This window comes from Schistocerca americana, chromosome 1 (assembly GCF_021461395.2).
Source record: "Schistocerca americana isolate TAMUIC-IGC-003095 chromosome 1, iqSchAmer2.1, whole genome shotgun sequence".
In the NCBI taxonomy this organism is placed as follows: Eukaryota; Metazoa; Arthropoda; class Insecta; order Orthoptera; family Acrididae; genus Schistocerca; species Schistocerca americana.
Window position 1 is genome coordinate 189,642,778 of NC_060119.1, and position 18,363 is coordinate 189,661,140.

General features: G+C 38.6%; 1 protein-coding gene across 1 annotated transcript in view; it reads left to right on the forward strand.

Moving 5' to 3' along the window:
- LOC124570971 (mediator of RNA polymerase II transcription subunit 13) overlaps nt 1-18,363 on the forward strand; it is a 201,198-nt gene that overhangs the window by 134,585 nt on the left and 48,250 nt on the right. The window contains exons 10-13 of the mRNA XM_047131117.1: nt 2,346-2,541; nt 4,702-4,815; nt 5,001-5,171; nt 9,624-11,538. Of these exons, the coding sequence (XP_046987073.1) occupies nt 2,346-2,541; nt 4,702-4,815; nt 5,001-5,171; nt 9,624-11,538 (2,396 nt within the window). The remainder of the gene's footprint in view (nt 1-2,345; nt 2,542-4,701; nt 4,816-5,000; nt 5,172-9,623; nt 11,539-18,363) is intronic.

Below are 18,363 nucleotides of genomic sequence, written 5' to 3' on the forward strand. Positions count from 1 at the left end.
TGCTACTAAAAAGACATTTCTGCATGTGCGTGGATATTGTGAACATCACACTAAATGAGCAATGTTGCCAAACTGTATGTATTTATAATTTGCCAGGTACATTGAGCCTGTCACATATTTTGAAGTTTCGTCAGCGTTTTTAGTAGCCTCACATAATTTTATTATAAATTCAGTAGCAGATGATGATTGGCTTTTAATATATTCTTGTTTATAAGTAACTGTCGGGCATGCACAGCAAGGCTTTAAGGCCCAGCCATTATAAGCTACATAATGGCTGATATCTTTTCCTTGCAACATCATGTGTCCATCAAGTGAGCACAGGCGGGTGCCCAAAATTACCTGCAAGCTATGATGGAACATTGTTGGAGATCTCTCTTTAAGCCTTTTGCTGCTAGAGACGTGCTCTCTGCATTCCCGGCTGAGGGCAGCTTTTGTTATGGCTGCATTCCTCGTCAAATGTTGGTGCCTGTGCTGAGAAAAAAATACTTATCCGATTTTTTTAAAACTATTAGTGGAAGAAAATTTAATTTTTTACATCTTACAGTGTGATATCTTTCCTCAATAAGGTAATGAATTTCTTTTCATTTTATGCTGTAGTTAGTTAAAATTAAGTAAAACATTGCATGAAATTTTAAAGATCTTTCTGAGAGAGAAACACCTTGCATAAACTTTCAATGATTGATTGTAGCTCATACATTGCCATGTATGAAATGTAGGTCAGGTATCGAAATTTTATTTAAAATTGAAGGCAGAAAGATGTTTAATTCTCAAGTCACAGAGTTTTATATCTGACGGATAGTCGCACGCAATGCGCCCATTCACCTCCTTGCGCAACACAAATCACGTGCTTGCAACAGTCGTCATATTGAATATTGATTCAAGATATTGAAACGAGTTTCTTTGCAAATGGTAGCAAGCAATGAGGCACACATTTTGCATGATAAAAACTTGAAACTTACTTTTTAATGTGTAACTCGTCCACAGCAGTGAGGGTTCGGCGGCTCAGGACGCTTACAGATGTCCATAACACTGTAGGTAAACCCAAACGGCATATGCACACACATCCACAGCACCTGGGGAATGTCATAGCAGGATCTGTATACATGTCCACAGCAGTGGTAGGGTTAAACCATAATTACTAATCATGAATTATTATAGCAGCATTGATGTGAAGAATATCACACACTTAGGATGATAAACAGGTGTTGACTCGCAAGTTATTTCCTTATTTACTAATACATTTATCTTACTTGCAGATTAGACTTTGAGTTCTTTTCTCATTAGATTTTGAAACTGACAAAACTGCTTTCTTAATATACTACATACATATTTATCATTTCATATATGTGAAATTTGTGCAGTTGTGCATTTTGCAGCTTTGAGGCTGTCTATCAGAGTGATGACCTGAGCGCTATTGATTTCTCTTGAGTTATGAAAATTAAAACAACAAAAAAGTAAATCTTTCTAATAAAAACTGCATACTTTTTTTGTTGACAAATCCTACCCTATTAACAATTTAATGGGATTGACTAAGGGGCATATTATTTGTGTGCAGGGAATTACTCCATAACAGTAGTATTTATAATGATGTGTTCTCCAATCTGAAGATTCGTTTAATGTAGCTTGCCACGCTAGTCCATCCTTTGTGCTGCAAGATATGTCCTGTCAACCTCTGCTTTCTTCTAGCCACATAATGCAATACAGCTTTTCCCTCTCCATTTTGATTCTATACCTCTTCATTATATATTTGACCTGCTAAGCTGCCTAACAAATCTTCAGCATTCTTCTGCGGTACCATATTTCAAAAGCTTCTATTCTCTTCTTGACTGTCATCTTTATTATCCACATTTCATTTCTGTATAAGCCTACACCCCAAACAGTTTCTTTTGGAAGACATTTATATTACATGTTTTCTTCCCTCAAGCACCACTCCCTCCCCTCACTCCATCAAAGAAAGAAAGAAAGAAAGAAAGAAAGAAAGAAAGATAGATAGATAGATAGATAGATAGATAGATAGAGAGAGAGAGAGAGAGAGAGAGAGAGAGAGAGATTTTATTTTGCTATTGCAAATCTGCATTTTCTATCCGTTTTCTTCTGTCATGCTTACATTGCTAAACAAAGAGTGAAACTAGTTCACTGCTTTTAGTGTCTGATTTTGTAAGCTAAACCCCACAGCATCACAAAGTTTAACTTGTCTGCACTCCTTTACCATTGTTTTACTGTTGTTGGTGTTCATCTTCTATCAGTGTACTTTACAAGAGATAGCATGTCTCTCATAATTATTAAGTTCCTTTAAATCACTATGCATTCAGAGTTTATAAATTATTTTGTTCTACTTTTTGCAGGTTGAACCATCCTGTGAAGCGATTTAAGCCATGTGAATCGAAGTCAGGTGATCCCAGCAGGCATTCAGCTTATACTCGCCGGATGAGTCCCAGTGACCTCTACTCCTCGCATCAGCATGCAGCGTCACCACCTAATGGCATGTCCCAGCCATTTATGAGACAAGAGATTAAGCAGGAACCTGGCTGTGGCATGATGGTTTGTACTGTATCATGCTCACTGTATTCTTCTTTCTCCTATGGTAAAATGTTGATTTATTCAGCAAGTAAGATGGTGCAGTGATAATGCACTGGGTTTTTTGTCAGGACAACGGTAGGTCAAATCTCTGTAGGCCATCCAGACTTAGCTTCTCCCTGTTCTAATCACTGGAGCTAAATGATTAATATAAAAAGGACATGGACAAGAGACCTTATCCTTCCCAATTCTAAACTTGTGCTCAATCTCTAATGAGCTTGACATCAGTGGGATTTTAAAACCTAATTTTCTTTCATTTAGTGTGATAAGGCTGTTAATTATTATTTGGAAACAACATTAATTATATGAAGATATTGGAAACGAAGAAGATATGTTCATTACCTTTCTGAGAATTAGTCATTGTGCACCATCAAAATGTAGTGCTGCAAGGTTGTTCTGCCATATATTCAGTATGGAATACCAGTTGAGTTTGTAAGAGTCCTGCTGCAACAATTTGGTATTGAAATTTCGAGTTTTAAATAGTAGATTCTCTTACGTGTCAGCAAACCATTAATTTGTTGCTTTCTATCGATCCATTATAAGGTATTATTGTAGATGCATAACAGAGCAACACACGCAAACCCCCTATTACAAAATTCTAGTGGGTATGTAGTGTGCTGTTGAATATTTAGATCTTCATTGGATAGCAGTGTAAGTAGGTGAACAGTTGACTACTGCTGGCATCAGTCGGAGGAGTTACCTGAAGAGTGTACGATGTACATAATGGGGAAAATTTGAAACACAATCTGCGTAACAGAGCCCACAGATTACTCTAGACTGTGCTTTCAAATATTCTGCCACCAATTATTTGATAATTGGAAAGTGTGCTATTAAATCTTGTTGAGAAAGTATGATCCCATATCAGTGACCCATCAGACAGATTGTAAATACATGGGCACCATCTTTGGCTGGTTTACTGTGGTGCTCACGTGAGGCACACACAGTAAGATAAAGAGAACTCTTAACAAGAGTTACTGCCTTCCATCTGTAATGTGTTTATGGATTTCTCTTGAAAAGTCATTTCCCTCTGCACATTAAAGTGTGATAGATCATCATGCTGTTAATTTCAGTCTCTTCTCTAAAATGGAGAAATGGCAAGAAATATGGACATAACATACAAGAAGATAACTTTAAATATGAAAATAAGAAAATCTTTGCTTAGTAATTATAATTCATTGCATGAAAATTTGTTAAAAATTATTCAGTATTGCATGGCGCTATTGTATTTTATTATTATTGTTTTATCTATCCATTTATTTTCTTGAGAGCATTATGATCATGAGACCCTCTATTTTCAAGTAGGCATTCTTTTGTATCTCACCATCCAGATTCCGTTCGGTCACTTTTGACCTGAATCGTCTCTCTCTCTCTCTCTCTCTCTCTCTCTCTCTCTTTCTCTCTATCCTCCTAGTGAAATTTCAGTGAAATTCTTATTGTCTGTTATGCCAATGTAGTTATAGTAATATGTACTACTTGTACATTTATGAGCTTGCTGGTTAGTTCCTAAATTATATTAATCATTAATTGTTGAAATGCGGTAAGAGTTTCATGCAATGAATTCATGGTGAGAGCATTTTTATTTTTATTTTATTTTTTTCCCTTAGAAGTGGTAAAGTCAGTAGTTTAGAGAAGCATTGGAGTATTTAAGTTGTGTAAAGGATGAAACCTTGAATGTGAATGATGCATTCTGTGGAAATTTGCTTGGGTGCCTTTTTTTTCCGGAGGAGGGGGGGGGGGATATGATTGATGCTTTCCAGTAGTATTTGTTTCTCATAAAGATTTTTGGTTCTGTTATCTCAAAGTTTACATGTTGTGTTCTCATTTGAAACTTGATGTTGAAAGGAATGCATTTTCCCTGCATGTTATACTGTTTTTCATTTTAGCCCCGCAGTTCCTCTGAATGTCTGTTTTTCGAATTCTTCATGCTTAGAGTACTTCTTTTTCAGTCTCACACTGTTTCTTTGGTTTAACTTTGTAAAACTATGGCGGAAACTGTATGATAAAACATATGGGTAAATTCTCTGTGAGGATTTAATAAACTTAGATACTAGTTGTCCAAAACTTCACTGTTCTAACTAAATCATTATGTAGAGAGAAATGTATTAGTCATGGTTTTTATTACAGATGGAGGTTGAGAGTGTTCAGTTAAGTAAAAGGTCTGATCCGTACGAATTTGATGATGATATGGCTGCCCCTTCTGTCAGTATGGAAGGGTTTAAACGAACTAATTCATTAAAAGTAAGTGAAACAGAAACAGTGATACACTGTTTTCATCTTTTTACTTCCTTCAGAGTAAAGCATTACTGAAGTATAGCATTCCAAACCACTGAAATTGAAAGACTCTGCCTTTCCTCTGCATAATGGTGCAATTTCGTTTAGAACTCTTAGTTTTGCCATTTCATAATTTTTCCATTTGTTCACAGGAAGAAGACAGGAAAAGTGGCAATTCCATTGGTCCTTTCGATCCTGTCAATGCCAATGGGCCTACAAATAAAGTCCCAAATAGCCTGTTTACAAATGAAGGTCTTCAACCCTCATACAGGGACCTGGACCAGATATTTGACAATGATGATGAAGCCTCCTGTGATGAAGCGGTAAAATATTGTGTTGCATATTAAAAAAAAAAAAAATTCAGTTACTGACTTTACTATTGGTCATTAACATTTTGTGTCCTAATGCTACATGTTATTTGTTGTAACTCTAAATGACAAAGTTTAATATCCTTTATCAAAACCGTGTCAGCAGTTAATGTATCTCAAAACTTAGCACCAATTCATGAATTTGAAAAGCATTCTGTGCTACTTTTTTTTTTCTTCTCTCAAATTTTCTCAGTAATGCAATTGTCTTCTTTAAGTTGATGCAAAGTATTCCAACGTTTTTTTAGATGATTAGTATGCATATAGTAATCCATTAATAAATATTCCAGTCAAATTGTATTTGTATCAGGAAAATTGTGGGGTAGTTCTGATTTCTTCCATTCTACACTTCACGTGTGTGTGTGTGTGTGTGTGTGTGTGTGTGTGTGTGTGTGTGTGTGTGTGTTTTATTTTTTTTTTTTTTTTTTTTAAATGCGAATCATTGGTTTGCAAACGATATTATGTGATGTTGAAAAAATCCAAAAAAAGGAGTAAAACATATAATTTTTTCTATCAGTTTGTTGCTTATACCTCAGAAACACTTAACTTCAGTTCCAAAACTCTGATTTATTGTTAAAGGCTGTCAGTAATACCTTCCAGTTCCCTGCATGTCCCTTATTTAGGTATTTTGTGTAAAGGTAAGAGTCAGTTTTTTATTTCCAAAAATATGCATGATGTTAGTTATTTAATGAAGGTTGAAATTTTACAAATTAATTTACAACAAAGTTGAAATTCCAATGGAAAATGCTAAAAAATTATTACATATTATTATATGTTACATTGTTATTATGAGCAAAAATTATATGTGCGTCATTATTTAGAGGGACCCAGCTGTTTTTCTTAGTAGATGGCAAGTCTTGTTATAGGTTCGGATTGTTCAGTCATTAGTGTCTAGGCTTACACATCTCAAAAATGAAAGTAGGAAGAATGAACTAACTTATAGCCTACAATAATAAACTAGAGTTTTTGGGGCGGAAAAAGTGGGCTTTTGTTCAGACAGCCAAAACAAGCCAGTTTTCAACTAGCGCTTGTGCCCCAGCGGTTCATCAGGCGGAAAAACCTAAATAGTGAAATATGTAGGAAATTTTATGTACTTCCATTTTGAATGGGGGATGTTTTTTGCGAAAATTTGGTAGTTTCTGAGTTACAATCGAAAAATATTTTGCATCACAAAATTTTGTTGGCAAACCTTAGATTCGGATTCAGATACAAAAAAAAAAAAAAACACGTGAAATGGAAGAAATCAAAACTAACCCACAACTTTCCTCCTAAGGGCCCTTTTGCGCACAAATTGCCGGTATTTAAACATCATTTGGAGATTAAGAAGGTGTGTGTGAAAAGCATCTTCAATAATGAAGCAGTTCCTTCCTAGACTGAATGGGAAAATTGGATGCTTGAGGGCACAATATTAGGTGTCCATGGCAGAAGTAGCGTAGCCTCCAACTCAAGACCCCTGTACAGCTATTTTCTTAATGTTAGCAAGACACAGGCATGCATTATCGTGTTGCATCAGCCTTTGAGACAGTCTGTCTGATCAGTTGCGAAGCATTGGAATTTTGGCAGTAATTGCTACATTTAAATTCATGCAAAGTAATTCATAGTAAAGGATTCGTCTTTTTATGCAATAGTTCACATCATTGTCGCCTGCTGATGAATAATTTTCTTTTATGAACCAGAGCTTAAAACCACTTCTTTTTGTAAATATGGTTCATGGGCGACGTGTTTGATGTCATTGTGAAATTTTCACAATATTTTGACAGCGAAGCTGACTGACATCTTCAGTTGTGGCAAACACATTGTTCACCGCACCTAAAAATGTCTGTCAGTTGCATCGACAAAATAGTGTTGAAATTTCCTGATGACATCTAACGTCTCGCCCGAGAAACATACTTACAACTAGTCTGTCGGGAAAGCCTCAAGCAACATATTACTATTTCCTATTGTTGACATGGTTGTTTTGTCATAATTAACAGTTTTGGGGGGAGGAGTAGTCAGTGGTGTTCATGAACTAACTGGTGGCAGTTCAGCAGGTTCGTCAGTGATCAAATTACTCGTCTCAAAAGTACAACTCTGTAGAATGTCACAGTTGTTGGCTTAATAATTTAATTGGATAGATAAAAAAATCTGCGCATCAAGTGGTGGCAGAACACACACACACACAAAAGAAAGTCATAATTAGGCAAGCTTTTGGAGCCAGTGGCTTCTTCTTCAGGCAGAAAAGTCAAAGGGGAAGAAAGAGGGGCGAAGGAAAAGGACTGTAAAGGTCTAGGAAAAGATGTAGATTTCAGGAAAGTCACCCAGAACTGCAAGTCAGGGGAGACTTAACCAGATGGGATGAGAAGGAAAGATGATGGTTGGGGAATGCATCAAACAAATTTGAAGATATGAGTGCATGAGTTAATAAGAGTAAAAGCTAAGTGCATTATATGTGACAGATGTGAGAGGGGAGGGGTGAAAAATAGATGGGTAAGGCAATGAAAAATGTGTAAAACTAAAAAGGAGTGAAGAAAAGACTAGTTACTGTGAAGAAATGCTGATACGGAAGGAATTAACATAAATTAAGACCAGGTGGTTGGTGAGAACAAAGGGTATATTGTAGCGCTGGTTTTCACCTGTGGAGTTCTGGGGTCTGGCGTGTGTGGTGAAACAAGCACCGAGCTCACAATTGTCATTTTCTAGGGCATGCGCTGCAACTGGATATTACATGTATGCCGACGTAAAAAGCGGAACAGTGTTTACGTAACAGCTGGTTATAAAGTGTCATTTCACAGGTGGCTCTCCCTTTGATAGTATATGTTTTGCCAGTTACAGGGCTGGCATAGGCGGTGGTAGGAGGGTGCATAGGGCAAATCTTGCAGTGGGGATGGTCACAGGGTGAGTAGTGGTGTGCTGCAAAGTTGTTTTTTGGAGTGGTCAGCATTACCACAATTGTATATGGTGCCCGGGAAATCTACTTTTGAATTAGACTAGTGGAATAGTTACATCCAGTGAAAGCTGAGGTGAGAATGAAGGTATATTGCTGTAAAGAGTCTGCATCAGAACAAATATGTTTGCCTCAAATGCCAAGGCTGTATGGGTGGGAATGTTTGACTTGAAAAGGATGGCAACTGTCATAATGTAAGTACTATTGTTTGTTAGTAAGTTTAATGTGGACAGAAGCGTATAGCTGGTCCTCAGTGAAGGTGAGATCAACATCAAGGAAAGTGGCATGGGATTTGGAATAGGACCATATTAAATTTAACTGGGAGATGATAGTCAGAGATTCCAGGAACTTTAACAGATCAGCCTCACCATACGTCGATATGGTAAAAATGTTATCAGTGTATCTAAACCAAACCAGGGGCTGAAGACCTGTGGTTTGCAGGAAAGCCCCTTCCAAGCATCCCATGAAAAAGTTGGCGTAGGAATGAGCCATCCTGGTTCCCATAGCTGTACCCCTGATATGTGTGTATGTCTGTCCCTCAAAGGTGAAGTAGTTGTTGGTGAGTATAAAGTTGATTAACGCGAGTTGGAAGGATGTCACAGTTTGGGTATCAGGTGGGCGCTAACTGAGGAAATGTTCAGCAACAGACAGACCATCTACATAGGGGATGTTGGTGTAGAGGAAGGTGGCAAGCAAGGTGTGTGGTGGTAGTGGGACAGGCAAGAATTTAAAATGAGCCAGAAAATGGTTGGTATCTTTGATATTGGAGGGAGGTCTTTGTACTATAGGTTGCAGGTGCTGACCAACTAAGGCAGATATATGTTTGGTGGGTGCTTTGAAGCCAGCAGCTATAGGACAGCGAGGATGAATGGGGTTGTGGACCTTAAGAAGAAATGGGGGTGCATGGTTTAGGTCGGGTGAGAGGTTCTATGGATTGAGCTGTTAGTCCTTGCAAGGGGCCTGGTGTTTTAGGGAGGGACTGCAGGTCAGTTCGAATCACAGGATGGTATCTTGATGGCAGATGCTGTATGTAGAGATGTCAGACTTTCACTAACACTCCTTTTGGTCAAGTACCACAGTGGTAGATCCTTCATCTGCTGGGAGGATAATGATGGAGTCATCAGCTTTTAGGGAGCATAGAACATGGAGCTCTGTATAGGAAAAGTTTTAAATCTTTAGCTGCCTTCTTCTATGATATTCTCTGCACAAGTGTCACTGCATTCAGAAAGCTGTCGATAATATTACTTTTGTTCTGCTTGGATCTTTAGCCCACAGATAGGGTAATCCTTATTTAAACTGCTATAATTTGAGATATATTTACAAATTGTGCACTCCAAATAACAAATGACAGCAGATGATGACCAACATTAACAAAAAAAAGCTAAAACTTATGCATAATATAATAATAGTGTTGCATATTTGCTTAGAGTTATCAGTGAACATATTCATAGCTCTCCATAAATTAAACAATGAAAATTTGTTGGCAGTTGCAGGTGCAGACTCCTCCAGGATCAAACAAGCCTGCAGGTCTGTCAGATGATACAGCATCTACCAGTTTGCTGGTTAAACCCCCAAGAGGAAGTGGAGGCAATACATCATTGAACAGCTGTGGAGGATCTGGAATTCTTCGTCCTGAAGAACTGTCTAAAATGTTTCCCACACCTCCGTCAATGGAGCACAACCCTATTGCTTCACCTTGTGGTCATTTATCAGATGGTGCTCTTGGTGAATTAACTGAAAGCCTTTCAGTTACGTGTAGTACCAGGTTCAAACAAGAAATTTATCCTAATATGGGCAGTCCACAAGAGGAAAATATTGAGGACTGGTCTTACGTTTTTCGGCCTCCAACAATTTATAGATTTGTTGGTTCATCAAAATATGCACCTCTGACAAACTTACCAAGCCAGAGTTTACCCCCTGTGAATTTACCAACGAACTGTGTCTACAAACCGTCGTGGCAATATCCTCCTGTACAGCAGGTCAGTGAGAAGTCAGCATCATCGAGTCATTCAAATAACATCCCGGTTTCCTCAAATGCTGGTACAAATTCTAGACCTAACTCAGTTTCTAGCAATCCGCATACAACTCAGGTATCCCACCCCCATCATCCACATCCTCACCACACCCAGCTTCCGCACCCGAGAGCGATATCTCCAGCTGGCCCCTTCCCTCCGAGCCCAATGACTCTTGTTGCCATGAGCAGTGGAGGGCTTCCTGTTCATATGCAGTCACAGTTCCGTGGAGGTGGTGTCAGGACTCCTTGCCCTCCTCCACCACCTTATGAACTTCCCAGTCCGGCTACTTCCACTGCATCTTCCTACCTCAATAAAAATTTGAATTCTGTTGAGCCAGTTCCCACACCCATTATGGCCCGTGCCCCTGAAGCCAATTCGCTTGTTGTCAATATATTACTCAGTGATACTGCACTCAATATATTTAGAGATCACAACTTTGACAGTTGTACACTTTGTGTGTGTAATGCTGGTCTCAAAGTAGTAGGGAACATCCGTGGTGCTGATGCGGGGATCTATCTGCCAGATCCACCTTCTCAGCCACCTGCTACTTCTTTACCATATCCTCCTACATCTCCCTTCTTGTCAGTGGGAAGTATAGGAATGGGTGGACCACCTCCACCTTATGGAATGATGGGTTCATCTCCAGGACATCACGGTGGAACGTCTGTCATGAATGGAGCTGCTGAAGAGGATCCTATTCGCTGTAGTTGTGGTTTTAGTGCCGTTGTGAACAGAAGGCTTTCTCACCGTTCTGGTCTGTTCTATGAAGACGAACAGGAAATTACAGGAATCGCTGAAGACCCGAGTGAACGTCGGAAGGGCTCAATTATGGCCTACTTGCTTTCTAGTAGTGAAAAATCAGGTACAGAAAATGGTGGTGCTAGTGATTTAGTGGACCAGGTACCGCAGAATGTTATAGAACTCGTAAGGGAACAGTGTGTTATCGTCCAGAGTTCCAGTAACTCACTTTATCGTGCGTCGAAGCAGTTCCGTGGAAGTTCAGGCCCTGCCGTCCCATATGGTACGACAGTGAATGTGCTAGAATTTACGGACAGCAATGAAGTGACTTGCATGGCACTAGAACAGGGGAGGCAAGCGCTATTGGAAAGTACAACTGTAGCAATGTGTAAGGTTGAGGAAATGCAGCAAAGGCAGCAGATGATGCAGAACAGTGGAAAAGGGGCTAATGTACCTTGTGTACATCGGTGGCCATATTTGCGTGCAATGGGACCACAGTGTAATCAGGACATAGTGAGGGTGATGAAAACTCTGCAACCTCTGCTTCAAGAAGCTATCCAGAAGAAATGCACGACAAGATTGTGGGAAGCACCATACACAGTGTCTGGGCCACTCACATGGAGAAAATTTCATCGCCTAGCAGGAAGAGGTGCAGTATATTTTTGTACCTGTAGGCTTTATATTGTTCTGTCATTCTGATATTGAAACTAGTGTTTGTAGTAGAACTGTCTTTCAATTTAATGTTCCATTTAATGTTTAGCTAAAAGCTTTCACTTGCTTGTATACCTTTTGTGCCAAGTTCTGTTATGTGATTCATTGTGCCTCATTGAAATTGGGTTATCTTTGATACAGTTAGCATGCTGTATTCTCTCTCTCTCTCTCTCTCTCTCTCTCTCTCTCTCTCCCTCTCTCTCCCCCCCCCCCCCTCCCACCCCTGTGTGTGTGTGTGGGGGGGGGGGGGGGGCGTGCGTTGAATCACCTCACCGCGCTCGCGGTGGAGGGGGGGGGGGGTCTTAAAGAGTCTACCTTGATTGTTAACCAATTTGCCGAACTGTAGTTTGCAGATAAATACATGCTGAGATTAGACTAAGGCTGTCCTGGACTGTAACTGTAATGAATTTATTCTTCTGAAAATTAACCGTATATTACCACGTTACACTTCTAATAAACACCCCATTGTTTTTTGTAATCATGTTTCCGCATAGTGTTCAACTTCACTTATTTGTGATCATTATATGTACATAATGTAATCAATTTTGGAGTTGTCTAATACCATCCTCAAATACCACTATGACTGTCCAAATCAACGAACTAGAGAATACATTGAGCAATTCAAATAGCATGTGCCCAGATCATCTAATATCAAACCAACTTCTGACACAGATGATTGGAGAAGACACTAACAACAATTAATCATTTAGACAGGTACAATTAACAGAAGCTGAAGGTGTTTGATAAACACCTTTATACAGATTTATAGCATAGTACTCTGCTGCTTTATCGAATATGTTTAGTTTCTGTTACAGTCCCATATCTCTTTATGTAACTATACCATTGTTGTTGTCTCCGTAAATCATATCCTACTAAATTTGGCTTGCACCCTGTGTGTGTACGCTTTTTTGGTTGATTGGTGTACTTGAGGGTAAATTTGTTTGGACAGCCACATGAATGTCTGTGAACTGACAAGGAATCACCAACAACATGGCCTCATATTTTAAGGAGGGGAGGGGTGTACACTTGCAAGATATCAGCCCAAGGAAACGGCCCTATGCAAAAATTTAGGACATTATTCTGCTACTATGCTGTTATGATCTTCTGAATGTACAGCTTGTAAACATTCCTGTACACCAGTTGGCACTTGCTCTACCCTCCTTCAGTCACCTAATGCCCATACGCAAAGTACTATACAGCAGAGTGAGTAAGAGGTTTGTGTTCGTAGTGTCTGTGAACCAAATAGTGATAGTGCTTCTTTGTTCATTGTCAGAGTGCAAGGTTTTTAACCTGTAGCAGGTGCCAGAGATCTTTTTGCTATGAACTCTTCTATGTTGTGATTCACAAACACAGTGTAAATTAATGACATGATTGAATGTGTCATTAAAGTAGTAGTGTAGCCCTACTTAACCCTTTTGGTGCCATGCGATTTTCATGGTATCAGTTGAAAAGTGCCTGGCGATTTTGTAGTGAATTGCAGAAGTTTGTTAAACTTACCATAAAATCTGAACTGTTTATCATAGGACCTTAATTTTTTTCTTTCAGCTACAGAAATATGAGCAGAGTACACCATTAGGCCTCATACTTCTAAAGAAAACAATATTTGTATTAGAGTTTTTGTACGGAAAAAATTAAAACTTTGGTTTTAAGTCATATTTAGCCACATGTGATATAATTGAACTTAAAATTTGTGTTCATATTATCAATCTACATAGTATTCTGAATGATGTAATATTTGTTTGTGTCTTTCTGTCACATATTTTAGAAAATAATGCACCCGGAAATAACTGATGCGAAAAATGGGCAAAACATCTATAATTTTGTCACTAGTTCCAACAGAAAATAACATAATACCAATTAAGTTGTAGGATCATTTATTGACACACAAATGTTTATTGACACATAAATCCCTTCTTACAGAGTACGCACATAGTTCTTGATCGTCGCCTCGTATCTTTTGTAGAGCACACAACACAGGCTCGCTCCTTCTTTCCCGATAGTATTTCTACACCATACACTGTAGGGGGTGCTGCATTTGCACTTGGTGTAGGGGGTGCTAAGTTTTGTATCTTGAACCACTCCTGGGACAACATGCAGATGATTTTGCTGTTGAATTTCAGATGTGTGAGTGGTTTCTCGGACGAAGATAGATTTTCTTTATAAAGAATGTAAGCATTCAGAAACATTCTGCCAGTTACGCTAAAAACCAGTTTCTTCCATAATTTCACAGTCTTCCTCTCATCCAGATAACAGTACGTCATCAAATCTGAGGAATAACTCACTCCCATGTATTTATTATATTGAAATATGACATCAGGTTTCTTCAAAGGTTGTCGTTTGTGAGTACTTTTCTCTGACACCGTTGCAGTAGAGGAGGAACTGATCAACAGAACTGGATTTTTCTGTGACTTCTTTTCCCTGAAGCCAAGAGAAGCACAAAGGCCTTTCCAAAGAATTTGACCTGCCCAATGTCAAATTTGGAAAAAGATTAGGTGGGAGAAATTTTCTGTTCCTCTATATTCTGCCAGTGAGGAAGGTTCCCATGGAATACAGTTTCTCCACTACTGGAATTGATATGAAAAAATTGTCACAGAAAATGTGGTACCCCTTGTTCATGTAATTTCCAAGAGCAAGTAATTTTGTAATAACTACATAGCGTAATCCGTGCTCTTTTTACCTCCATTCTGTCAGCTTCACTTCTTGCTCCACAGTACACATAGAATCCAAGGCAGTAGTTCACCACAGAATCACATGGCATCCAGAACTTTACACCCCATCTGTGGTGATATTTATTAGGGAGATACTGGTTGAGTTGAGAATGAGTTTTAGAGCTAACAAGACTTTTGTCAACACTCAGCCGTTGATGAGGCGTATAATGGTGACAAAGCACATTATTGGCAATGTTCAGCATAATATCAAACTTTGCAGTGGGGTCATACACTGGATGCCCAGGAGAATGCAATTTTGTATTTTCTGTCAAGCGGAAAATTTTTTAGGAGCAACTGAAATAAATTTTGTGAAAACATTCGGGAAAACCATGGGGTGCCATATTTTCGTCTGTGGACCAATAACTAAAAATTGTTGGTTTCTTTACGAGTCCCATATTTAGTATTACTGCCACAAAAGCCCTCATTTCTGGCAGTGAGGTAGGATACCACTTTCTCACATGAGAGTTCACTGATAAGTTTACATTTGCTTCGAGAAATTGCCGAGCATATCTGTTTGTTTCCGTTGCCATTATCGTAAACAGTTGCACTGTAAAAAACAAGTTGTTAAAATCAATTGTCATAGCATTTATTGGTACATTTTTGGGGACTGGTAATTCCGAAAACGTGAAGTGGTGAGGAGCAGGATTGTCCAACTCATCAGTTCCAATTTCAGCAAACGTGTCACTGGCTGCAGTCAATTCTTCAAAATCGTCTTTGTCGGTGTTTGGTGCAGATTCGGTTATTGATGACTCACATGATGAGATATCACCACTAGACCACTCATAGATCGATCCACTGTCCGAAAAACCTGCAAAATTGTTCTCACCTTCACTACTTTCCGCAGTATACACTGCACTTAAATGAGACTTCTTCCTTGGCGCCGCCGTAGTACCTTCGAAATAATCGAAAAACAACCTTGTGTTTGGAACTCGAAAATCGAAACGAAGTACTTGACGACTATCTTTTGACCTTGGTTTGTCTTCACGACATCGATATACCACGATATGTGCCATAGTTTGAAAGAAAAGTGCGCGAAAATGGATGTACGATTAGATCGTACGTGGCACTTTTCGCACGATCTGATTAGATCGTATTTGGCACTAAATGCTTAATAATTAATATCATCGTTGTGCGTTATTTTCATCGGAGTTGAGAGCTGCCACTGTTAAAAAATACATTTGCAGGAGTTGCACTATTCTTCAACATGATTGATGTAGATAAATTGTTTTCTTAATTTTGATTTTGAGGTATGTATACAGAGTGATCCAAAAATATATATATACTGTGTAAATGTCCAAAACTTTCAAATTAATTGATGGAAACTTCACATTTGTGGTAGTTCAATTAGTTTTTTTTTTTTTTTTTTTTTTTTTTTCTTCCTGGAATCGCCACTTGGTTGTTTTGTTTTGTTACCTGATAGTTGCTGCTCCCTGTGTGTGTGTGTGTGTGTCTGTGTGTGTGTGTGTGTGTGTGTGTGTGTTTTTCAAAATTATTGTTGGGGTTTTAAGGCTTTGTGGCATTTATTCAACTTACAATTAGAAATAATACACCAGAGCAAAGAGAAATAGACACTCTAATTCAGTCCACACATTCTTCACTCACTCTCTGTCATCCCGTACTCTTCCCTTTGCAAATACAGCTAGTATTTTCAAACATCTGATGGTGCCCTCTACAGATTTTATCATCACTTACAAGATTATAGTGGCACTTAACACAGCTCAAACGTTGCACTGTAATAACAGATTCAGTCCTTGCAAACTGTAAAACACAAAACTTTGTGTTCACTATTCTCCATCTTATCTACTAATGCTTTCTAATGGAAGACACAGGAAACAAGACATGCAGATAGGTATATGAACAAAACTGTTTGAGTTGCTCTTTCATTTTATGTATTATTTGTAATTGTAGGTTGAATGTAACAAATGTTACAAAGCCTAAAAACACGCATTGTTGAACAAATATGTGCATGAAGTTGACATATTATGTTCTCATATTGCTTACATCTTTTTGACGCAGAACATGTTATTGAATAAGATTGTAAAACATGTTCAGCAGACGTGTTTCCCTTCCTCCTAATCTTCTTTTGTCATCAATATGCGAAAAATAGAAGGGTGCTGGTTGTCACTCCGACATAAGTACTTCACACTCGGGCATTAAGACAGGTTCAGTGGGTCAGAGCAAGTGACATACAACTTGTGCATGCAAAAGTTTAAAAACTGTACGTTCAGAAGGTCATGACTGCTTACTAAAAGAATTATGGTCCAAATTTTCTCTCAGGATCAATTGCAGGGCTGATATATTGCTAGTGTGCCTTTTTCTCCCTAAAATATGAGGTCAAGTTGATGATGTTTCCTTTTGCATCATTTATCTCCAAAATCAGCAGCACAATGGAACAGAAAGATCTTAAATGCCATATTTACCAGAGAATAGGATGACACTGAATAGAAGACAACAGGATCCCTTCTTTTGTTCAAAGAGCCACCTTGAAAAATTTATTTTTAACGTATTCTGACTAATCAAAATTACAAACTTTTTTATTGGCGTAAAGTATCTGCCTAAATTCTAACTAATCAAAAGTACCGTTTTATTGACGTACAATATCTGTTTATAAAGTTAACATAATATTTATTCTAAATTTATGCCATTTACTGGGTGTCTGCATTTTGACAATACAAAGAGAAACAAAATACACAAAAAGAGAGAGCTTACATTATTTCGCAGACCATTTCCTTTTCTATCTCTTTTGATTAAGGATCCTGTTGTTACTGGTATCACCACCCTAATAGCACTGATGTGAAATTTATATATTTGGTTATCAGAAATATTTGACTTTTTCTTCCAAATATGTTGCAGTTTCCGCGGTTGTGGTTTTACGATGATACCTGAGAACACGGCCCCCCCCCCCCTCTCCCTCCCCCCCCCCTCTCCCTCCCCCCCCCCTCTCCCTCCCCCCCCCCCTCTCTCTCTCTCTCTCTCTCTCTCTCTCTCTCTCTCTCTCTCTCTCTCTCACTCACACACACACACACACACACACACACACACACACACACACACACGCGCACACCATCTCTGCCGAATATACATCGTACTTCACTTCTCTACTGATGAGAATGTAAAGACGTCAGCACATGATTTGTCAGTTGGCCAAACTTTACTATGTTTGCCAAACATTTGACTGTATACAGTGCTATTTGACATGTTTGCCAGCATGGACCATATTTGAAGTGTTTGCAAGAAACTCTGATGGAAAGTTTAATGTTGTTTGTGGCGATGTTTTGCTGCAGGTGTTTAGTGAAAAATAGTTGTATTACAATTTATCTCGCTGCATCATGACTTCCCACAACTGTGGAAACTTTGATCAAGGATAAAAATGAAATATCACTGGCAGTTACCAAAACAGTACCAATGTCACATCTTTCCAGCCAAATATTACAAAGGGAGAGGTTAAGAAGAAAATCAACATCCTGCACATTAAAGTATGATTGGAATGAAATTTAAAAAATCAAAATTCTCGAGTTCTTCCAGGGACAGTGGGTGCTTTTCTTCCCATGTTGTGGAGCAAGTAGGAAAGAGTAAAATTTTGCATACTTGTGTCTTCTTTTTCAGTGTGAAGGTGAAATAGCTCTAAACAAATTATTGAAAGCATCACAGTCCATCTGCAGAAAGTTGATGTAGTTATCAGACTCTGAGTGTAACATTTTTTAACAGGTTTTCGTGTGTATATTTCTCTCTAACTTCCTGGACCAGTATCTTGTTTACTACTACGTTAAACTCAGTGCCAGTGTCCGTGTTAGAAATGCCTTATCTACATTTGTAGCCATTCCAACTAGTGTCAAAATACAACATACACAAAAAGCATCTGCTTTGAATGTGAGGTTAAATTGACAAATGCCTAAGGCCCTGTTTGACAAATCTGAAGCTAGACAATGACAAATTTGACAGTTTGCTCTCGTACAGGGGACTTTACAATGTCTCTTGCTTCCAAATATATTGTCTGGTCACCACTCTCACATTGGCTGCGTAGAACCAGCAGCTGAAACCTCCCTTTTGTTCCT